The sequence below is a fragment of the Ruditapes philippinarum genome, unplaced genomic scaffold, assembly GCF_026571515.1.
Source record: "Ruditapes philippinarum isolate M1 unplaced genomic scaffold, ASM2657151v2 ctg22839_1_1_1_1, whole genome shotgun sequence".
Taxonomy (NCBI): domain Eukaryota; kingdom Metazoa; phylum Mollusca; class Bivalvia; order Venerida; family Veneridae; genus Ruditapes; species Ruditapes philippinarum.
In genome coordinates, this window is record NW_026857431.1 from 623 (window position 1) to 10989 (window position 10367).

The 10367-nt window shown below is 32.6% G+C and overlaps 1 protein-coding gene across 1 annotated transcript; it reads left to right on the top strand.

Annotated features, from left to right (window-relative positions):
- Window positions 1-3731: 3731 nt before the first annotated feature.
- On the top strand, window positions 3732-5751 carry LOC132749734 (M-phase inducer phosphatase-like). Its single transcript, XM_060739631.1, has 4 exons — window positions 3732-3895; window positions 4286-4429; window positions 4860-5212; window positions 5409-5751. Exons 1-4 carry the CDS (start codon window positions 3797-3799, stop codon window positions 5683-5685), a joined length of 873 nt encoding a protein of 290 aa, XP_060595614.1. The 5' UTR covers window positions 3732-3796; the 3' UTR covers window positions 5686-5751.
- The last annotated feature ends 4616 nt before the right edge of the window (window positions 5752-10367 follow it).

Consider the following 10367-nt stretch of genomic DNA (forward strand, 5'->3'; position numbering starts at 1 on the left):
TAGTGATCTTCCTTATTTTATCGTGATAGAATCGAAATAACATTGGCCTGAGAGGTGTATATCGGCTATTTAACACCGGTTTCGTCGTTTTGATGCGACAAAATTAACTACTCAGGCCTGCGGCCATCGTGGTCAATTCCTACGCATCAAAACTCCAAACCGGTGTTAAATAGCCGATATACACCTCTCAGGCCAATGTTATTTCTTAAGCAAGCACTTTTTTAAGAGTAAAACGTGAGATTTCTTCATAAGCTGACAGCAGCCGTGTATATTATTAGTTTTAAAGATTGTTGACAGGTTTGTTTGTAAATATAACCCGAGCCGCCAGGCGAGGGTTATATTGCAAACAACCGTTTTTATTATATACTTTTAAATGAAATATTGAGAAATATTGATGAAATAAAATGCGTATTTTCATTTTCCGTATTTTCACTGTAGAAATTTATTTTTCACTGCAGTGAAACATATTTTCCGTATTTTCACTGGTGTCTTGCCGGACTACTTTCTTTTAAATTCTGCAAGTACTCAAAATTTAAGGGAAAGTCTTTCAAATTTAATGTCCAGAAAGAGAAAAATGTATATAATAAACAGAAAATTCAAGTTTTTTTCTATAAATACATGATTTAATTTCATCTTGTGGCATGAAAATTACCATATTTCACTCGTGGCTACCGCCACTCATGAAATATTTATTTCCGAGCCGTCAGGCGAGGTTATATTGCAAAACGGCCATATAACCTGTCAACAATCTGTATAACAAATTTATAATACAAGAAGAATCATTTTTTTAGAGAAAAAAGTAAAATTTCTCCATGAATCGACATGTGCAGCAGCCGTGTATATAAAACTATATAAGCTCGGCCGGGTTATCTTTACAAATAGCCGTTTATATTATAAGAATCATACACCGGCTGCCAGTACAGACCGGAATATCTAGCTCGAGGGTAACTGTTTACGGCGGTAACGAGGCTCTGCCGAGTTTCCGCTAAACAGTTACCCGAGAGCTAGATATTCCGGTCTGTACCAACAGCCGGTGTTTGATTCTTTTTCTTGCATATTACATGTCAATTATTTTCGGAAAAGAAATTATGAAAAACTTATACTCTCATTACGCACTTTTTCTATAGTAGCGTATGAACTTACAACTTCATTCATAACGGAAAAATGACGTCATCCTAAGAACGCGATTCATTCATAAAAGGCTCGCATCAATTACGTCATTTAAAACACGCGACTTGTCTTACATGGGGGGTGTAAGACAGAGTTTTCTAGCACCGGTGTAAACGGTAGATAATCCTGTCTGAGATGCAAGAAAGGGCCATATAACCTGCCAACAATCTTTATAACTAATAATATAAACGGCACGATTATCCAATGAAAAACGACGTTACAAACGTGCAGTATTATAAATGTACAAGTAGCAAATCCTTCGATTTGAGCCGAGCGACAATAAAACATCGCGACAACACGCCGTTTTGACGTACAGGACAAGACGAAAGTCCGACAATGCGCCGTCAGGCGCTTTGTCGTGCTTTCGCTAGCGACAACACGATGCACAAAAGTGTACCAAATCATCCACCATGTCTAATAGTGGAAGTACTAAAATATTAAGTAAAAATAAAAGATTCTATAAATTCGAAATATTTTGGATATAAGTATACTTCAGTATATAAAGCCTTAAGTTTTCTTTCTTTGTATAAATATATAAGAAGATATGTTTGTTTATTTCCTTGCACAAAACCATTGCTTAACGGTTAAAAATTAACGTACTAAAAATAATAGTACGATATTTTCTTTCCGGAATATTGTGAAAAGAGACACCCTAACTTTCTATAATATGAAAAAGGCAAAGCCTCAAAGCGAGCTCGATGTACTTACGCGAAATAGTATGAAATTATCGCTCATTTTTATTTCAAATGCAGTGTCGAGTGCGTGTGACGTCACGCGTACTGTGTTAAATATGGCTCCGCCCCTGTCGTGAAATGAATAACGAGTTTTGAAAACGTTGATAAAACTTTGTTTACTTTATTTCACTCTATATTTTTTCAAGCGAAATAAAGATTATTTAAAGTGAAATAAATGTAAAACTTAAAACGTTTGCGACATTAAAATAGCGTACTTGATTTGTTTTTTTTGCACGTGCTGTTTGGCGCTACATTGTGACGTCACGTAAACAATACTTTAATCGTCTGTACAGCGTTAACGACTGAATAAATGATATTGGTGTTCCGATTCATTTTTTTAGTTAGACCATTTTCTTTCATTCTAGATAGTTTTCACAACAAAATTCGACAAAAAATTGTTTTTATTTATCAGATTTCAAACAAAATGGCGCCTTCGATTTTCAATTTTTATACACAGCTTCCGTTATTCTGGTTCCCTGTCCAATTATGGTTCCCATAGACTTGCGCGGGTGACCAGTCTACACATCCGTTTTCAGTCAGAATTCCTCGGTTTTTATCGTTATCTTTAAATTCGAAAGGTTGCGATGTGTCCAATTCGGTACTTTGGACGAAAGTTTTCAAAACCATCACTTGGCAGGTACTCGCGTTACCGTAAAGCTCGCTTTGCGAGCAGGCCCTTCGGGCCAGCTCGTCGAGCTCGCTATTAGAACTCTCGAGAATCGACCATTTCATTATGGAAATAACATATATATTAACATTAGCGTTAACTTTATATTATTAGTTATAAAGATCGTTGACAGGTTATATTGCCCTATATAAACGGCTATTTGTAAATATAACCCGAGCCGTTAGGCGAGGGTTATATTGCAAACAGCCGTTTATATACGGCCATATAACATGTTAACGATCTTTATAACGAATTTATAATTTTTAGAGAAAAAAGTAAGATTTCTTCATGAATCGACAGCAGCCGTGTATATAAAACTTTATAAACGTCACAATTATCCAATGAAAAGCGACGTTACAAATGTGCAGTATTTTAAAACTATAACTATATATATATATTTATAGACAAATCATTAAATATGTAGATTAATTTATTCACTTTTTTCATAAAATATTTTCTCCTCCCTTAGATACTATCTTGCCATTTTTTTTAATAAACTAAACAAAAATCGCAAATTGTGTAAAATTGCAATTAATAAAATAAACAGTAATATTATCTTTTCATTAATCCGGCTCACTTTGTCACACAAGCCGGAAAATGCAGAGGTGTAAAAATGCCCGTATAACAATTGTAATTAAAGGAGTTGTAAATACCGGAAAAACGGAAATGTTTTTCACAGCATTTGTTCAATTTTTATTGCTTGGACAAAATCTGCTCAAAGCTATATCGGAAGCTAAATAATTAGTTAATAATTACGAGAACAGAGTATTAGACACTGACCAAGAGTATATATAAGAAGAGCTTTCTATAATTCAGGCATTACAACTTCATAAGTTAATGAAACAACAGTTTAAATATATAAGCAAAATTTCAGATTTTATACTTATATACAACGAAATATGGCTTTACGGTAAGAATGTAATTTATATTTGGAATATAAATATATGATAATTTCATTTTATTACATGTTTCATGGGCGTAAGAAGAATAATTAAACCATTTCTGTTTTCATACGCAACTTGTTTTATAATTACAAATATTCAGCAGTTTAGTTCAATATAATAACAACCGCCTTTGTCTTTTTTCAAAGATAAAGCGTTAAAATTAGTTATAATTCATCTAAAATTTACTTCATACGAAATGTTAGTTATGTTTTATAACATATAATGGCATCAACCACTTTACTTTCAGACTTCGTTTGTTTGAGAACGCTGGGGAATCTCCGATGCAGACAACTTCCGGTGAAATCTGGGACGAGATCGAGGCTGTAATAACGCCGTATGGAAAGGACAAACTAGAAGATGATTCAGGGGCCGAGTTATCGGTAAGTCCTTTTTCTTTAATTGAAAAAAAAATAAGACAACAACAAAAAACAAACAAACATTTATGTAATCCTTATGATTTTGATAAGTTGTTTAACAACTTTATAAGTCTACATGTTTATGGATTTATATGGAAATATTTATACTTCTTCAATGAATTGACAGAAAAAAAAAATCACGGAATCAAACGCTTTAATTGGTACGCTCCAGATAAAAAATCTGAAAAACTGCAGACATTGCCTGTCTGTTTACGAGAGGATGTAAAATGCAACATCTTTTACGGCCACTGTCACTGGCATTTAAGCGGTATTTAATATTGTATTCGATAATTTAACTTAGATGTATGTTTTATGGGTTTATTATGGATAATGCATTTTTGTTTTATTTTACAGATAAAGATTCCGTCCCGTTTCACCAACACGCGCCATTCCGCCGACGCTAGAAGAAGCTTGTTTTCTGGAAAACGACTTGCAGACGATAATCTTGAAGTAGAATCTCCTGCAGCGAAGAAATCAAAGGAAGGTGGCGACTATTTGGTAAGACGCGTAAATTAGTTATTTAAATGCAATGTATAGCAACCCCTCCACCCCCCTCCCACACACACAAAAACCGGGCATATTCAAATCGTTGTGAAAACAATTTTTTTTTGTACGTATCTTGGTCAAAAGATTTGTTCCAGTGCGCATAACGGAAGTTGGAACTTGACCGAAATTGTTCAAATAGGAAAGACGTTTTCAAGAACTTTTCACATAGAACAGAACTTATATTTCCTTGATTCGTACATAGTACTTCATCATATACAGTATATAATTTCAGAGTAACACATTTCAATGCAATGATATAAAAGAAAAAAATATATATATAGACATAGGCTAAATTAAATATGTCTGAATGAATGTCCTTAATTACGATTGACTTTGTTTCGGTTTATACATGTATCAGTGTAACCGTATATTTGCATTTCAGAATTCCAACAACATCATCGAAGCTGTTGAGCGTTTAGAATCCCGTGAACTTGTCGCAGACGGAAGTCGTTGTTACACATTACCCACAATTCCTGGAAAACATGGCGATCTCAAATCAATCTCTTCGGAAACAATGGCGGACGTTCTAGAGGGGAAATACACTGAAAAACTAGGGAACGTAACTGTTGTCGACTGTCGGTATCCTTACGAATTTGAGGGTGGTCATATCCGCGGGGCGGTGAACCTCTATACAAAAGACGCTGTAAACACATTGCTTCAAGGAACACCGACATCAGAGAAGCCACGTGTACTGATCTTTCATTGTGAATTCTCGTCAGAGAGAGGTCCGAAAATGTAAGTTATTCTTTGACATTGTTGTACTTAATCAATCCTAAATAATTTTCATTAAAAAAAGATCGTTGCGTTTTGACTAGAAATGTATATCTATCATTGCGTTTTGTCTAAAATTAAAATCTAGTTAGTATCTAGATACTACTTATTTTCTGTAACTATAGTATATGCTCAATCTATAGATTTTCATGCATTTCAGGTATCGCTTCTTAAGAAGTCAGGATCGTGAGTTGAACAAAGACAGGTACCCACTTTTGAACTACCCTGAAATATATTTACTCGACAGTGGGTACAAGGCGTTCTTCTACAAATTTCAAGAATTGTGTGATCCAATCAGCTACAAGCCCATGCTACACGAGGACCATGCAGCCGATTTACGTCATTTCCGGGTCAAGTCTAAATCTTGGACGGCTGGAGAGAAACAGAAGACGAGTAGACGATCAAGAAGTAGACTTTCCTATGCAATAGACTTTTAACTATTTAGATAGATGTGACAAACCCGTGACTAAGTGCTTTCATTTATAATGTGCTATTGTTATATTGTTTTACTTGTTAAGAATTTTAAAATAAATTTTAAAAAAGTTACTGTTTTGTTATGTATATTGTAGTGAAAACATCAAATTCTTAATTATTTTATTAAACGCTTATAGCTATCTATAACCACACAAGCAGAACTTGAAAATAGTATATATCGTACTGTCACTATATATTGGGTTAGACAAACTATTTTTTTCTGTAACTATAAAAGCAGTTTAAATTTATCATGGAAGAAATAGTGCCATAAGATTTTTATGAAATTGGCCAGAACGCATGGACGGCATAATACAAAACAACAACAACAACACCATTCGTATTTTATGTTACATATATATGTTACATCATGTGAACAATGATAACGAGAAACATGCTATATTACTGCTAATCTTCGCCACTTATGCCATTTGAAACATTTCCAGGGTAGGTCATTTTAACCGACTCGATTAAGAACGCAACAGTAACCCTCCTTTGAACCCTTACGCCATTTGCAATGTTATCAGGGGAGGTCACTGTAACCGACTTGATTGGAGCGCATCAGTAACCTCCCTTTGAACACTTTTATATTTGCAACGTTATCAGGGGAGGTCAGTGTAACCGATTCGATTCTGAGCGCAAAAGTAACCTCCTTTTGAACCCTTACACCATTTGCAATGTTATCAGGGAAAGTCACTCTAACCGACTTGTTTTGAGTGCAACAGTAACCTACCTTTGAATCTTTATACCATTTGCAATACTGTCAGGGGAGGTCACTCTAACTGACGCGATTTTGAGCGCAACAGTACCACCCTTTTGGACCCTAACGTCATTTGCAAAATTATCAGGGGAGGTCACTGTAACCGACTCGATGTTGAGTGCAACAGTAACCTCCCTTGGAACCCTCTCACCATTTGCAATGTTATCAGTGGCGGCAACTCTAACCGTCTAAATTTTGAGTTTAACAGTAATCTCCCTTTTGACCCCTTACGAAATTATAAGGGGAGGCCACTCTAATCAACTTTTTTTTGAGTGCAACAGTAAACTGCCTTCGAACCTCATTTAAAATACGTTTCAAATTTACATATCTAGTAATATGAAATTAGGTGCTACCTATGGCGCGAAAATATAAAATTTCATGTAAAATATGATATTTCAAAAATTATTAGTCTTAGATATATCTGTACCTTTTTTGCGAACTTCTCATTTACATCTGAAGAATACATGTAGTTTAATTATAAGTTTTATAGCAATTAGAAACATTGAATAATTAAACAGTTATTTGTTATTGTTAGGGTACGGATTAAATTATATGACCTGTAAACACCAAGTGTTATTAAATATTACATATAAATTTGAATTGACTTAGGCCGATTCATTAATATTTGTTGGGATATTTTGGCATATAATTAAAATACAATGTACTCATGTACAGAAGAAAGTGCGTTGCAAAATGAATTAAAAATATTGATATTATGTTAAACAGTGAATGATGAAGAAGGGGATTTCATTAAAATTTGTTTTCCCTTTAATATATATCTGGTTTTTAAAGACACCAAACATTGACAATTAATATATGTATTTTGATCCCATAATTTAGATCTCTGATATATGACAGTTGGTTGAGTCTTAACAAATGCATCATCATGATCAAAACAACTTCAGCAGGACAGTGAGCGTGAAAACACATGGGCCAAAAATCTAATACAATTAGTTTAGAAATAAAGTGAAACATGCTACTAAGACAAATAAATAAATAAATAAATCTATGGCACTAACATTTTTGCATGTTACGCAGCCACAGAGGTCGCCATTTGTTCTTCGATTAACTATATTATACTAAAAGTACTTTAAAAAAATTTAAATTTTTGAAAATTGTTAACAGAGTTCTCTTTACTGGGTTTTTTTAATTTATGCCAATTGGGACCAAAAATATAATTTTTGTTTTTTTCTAGTTTATTAAAATAAGTCTGTCATATCATTGCAAAATATAGAGGGGTAATTTTTTTGGGGTTTTGTGAAATAAAATATTATTTCCCTTTTGGGGTGGGCTTTAAAAAAGTTGGGGGTTTTAAAAAAAAGTATTTAAAAAGTGGGGTTTGAAAACTGTTTTTAAAATTCACAAAAAAAATAAAAAAATTTCTCTTTCACAACAAACAAACAAATTTTCTTTTTTTTTTCTTTAAAAACGGGGAAAAATTTCCCCCAAAATTTCGTTACTATTAAAAACTGCTTTTCCCCAAATTTATAGCCCCTTTAAGGGCGGAGTTTCCCCATTAAATTTTCAAAAAAAGTCCCTTTAGTGAAAAAAAAGTTTTGACCCCAAACAACGTTTAATGAACCCGGGTTAAAATATTTTTTTTATTAAAAAAAAAAAAATATGAAAGAAAGCTTTTTTTTTATAAAAGAAACAAAAATTTTTGTAGGGGAAAAAAATCCAAAACCCCCCATCCATATTTTGTTACTTATTCGAAAAGATATTTTAAACCCGGTTTGTTAAATGTAAGCGGCAAACCATTTTTTTAAAAATTGGGGTTTTTTCACGGAGGGAAAAAAATTGTGTTTGATTCCCGGGGATTTATTTGGATTTTAGTCATACACCCCTTTTTTAAAAAAAGGGAAAAATTTTTGAGGATTTAAGAAAAAAATACGGTCAATTAAAATGTTGAAACATTCAAAAACGAAGGGAAAAAAGGGAAAAAATTTTAAAGGGGCTCAGGAAAAATGGATTGATTACTTATTCTTCGGGCTGATTGTTGTCATTTGTTTTTTAAAATTTTTATAAAGATACGGCAGTTTATTGTCGGTAGGATATTTTTATGCCAAAAGTCATCAAAAAGGGAGTTTTTGGGATTGGGAAAAAGGGGGTATTTTTCAAAAACTTTTCAGAAAAATTTTCAATTGGAAATTATCAAATTAAATTTTTACGGATTTAAAACAGTATCCACTTTTAAAACTTAAAAAAAGTAAGGTCTTTTCCATCATTTTTCGAAATATTTTTAATTTGGGTTTGGTTTATTTTTGATTTTGTTTGGGGTTCTTTGCCCTTCCAAAAAGAAAATTTAAAGGGTTTATTTTTTATTTTAATTGTTTTAAATTAGGGGTTAAAAAAATTTTTGGGGCAAAAAAACCCCCACTATACAAAAATATCACCCCTTTTTAAAGCTTTTGGGAAACAAAAAAAAAAGAAAGGGGGTGAGTAAACAAAAAAGGAAATATTTGTTCCCCTATCCTTTTTAAAAGGAAAGTTTTTAAAAGATATACATAAATCACGCGCTTAATCATTTCATTTTATTGTTTAAACCCTTAAAAAAAACTGGGACCCAAAACATTTTATAAGGGCCCAAGTTAAAAGGGTCTTCAATGCTTTTTTTTTTACAGAAATGGGATTGTTTTTAAGAAGATCTTTAAAAATTAAATAAAAAAATTTCATAAAAACCCAAAAAACGACATTTCATTAAAAAATTGGGTTTTTTATATCGACTCCAAAAGGGCTTTTTTTTGGGGTCCAAAAAAAACCAAAAAAAGGTTTTTTTTAGCATAAAAAAAAAAGGTTAACCCATGGGTTTTGGGGAAAAGGGAAATTTCAAATTTTTTTTGCCCCAGAAACTTTCCCCCTTCGATCCCCTCCGTCATCAATTTTTAAAACAACAATCATGACTATAATAGCGTCCTTTAAATTTAAAGGTTTTTATTTCCCCATTGGGAAGGATATTTTTATACAAATTTAAAATTTTTTCGGATTATTTCTTTTACTGAACCCCAGGTTTTTGTGGGACCGTGAAACTTAAACGGGTTTTTAAATGTGTTGCACAAAAAAAATATACATTTTCTGTGTTTGTTTGCAACTATAAATGTGACGTTTTGGAAAACACCAGCTCATTTGTCTTTTTGCATTTAAATTCGGGATCGAATTTTGTGGACCCTGGGTTTCCCCTTTAAAATTTCCCTTTTTTTAAAGAAACAATATTTGATGGGGAAATTTAAACAATACCATTAAACAGGTTAGGAAAATGTTTTAAAAGTTTGATTTTTAGGGGCCGACGGAAAAATTTTTTAAAATTTTTTAATGTAAATTTAAACAGATTTTTTTCCAAAAAGGCTTAAATTTCCCTTTTGGGGCGAAGTAAAAATAAATTTTTTAAAGTTTTTAAAAAGTAAAATAGAAGAATCAGCCGAAAAAAAATATACATTAAAAAAATTTCCGAGAGATTTCAAGCCATAAAACTAATTTCAAAGGAATGACTGACACATTTTACTGTAACTTATAAAAACAAAACAAAAATAAGATGATGAAACAAATGAAAACGTAGGTTTCCTCAACTAAAGGGAAGTAAATACATTCAATATGAACGCAAATATTAGCCTGAGTTGCCTCCCTCATGTCATCAGTATTCAAGTTTTTACTTAATTTCAAGATGTGCTTACGGTCTTTAAAATCTTAAAATGTCAATAATCTTTTTTTTTTTTTTTTATTATCGCGTCTTTTTTGGTTTGGTTTTTCAAAGAAAAAAATAGAGCGTCGGCGATGAAAAGAAAAGCAATATAACGAAGTAAAAGAAATGTAAGAGGATGGGTGTAATGGCTTAATTTTCTATTAGTTTTTTTTTCAATCACACCTTACCTTACAAAGAAAACGGAAACGGGG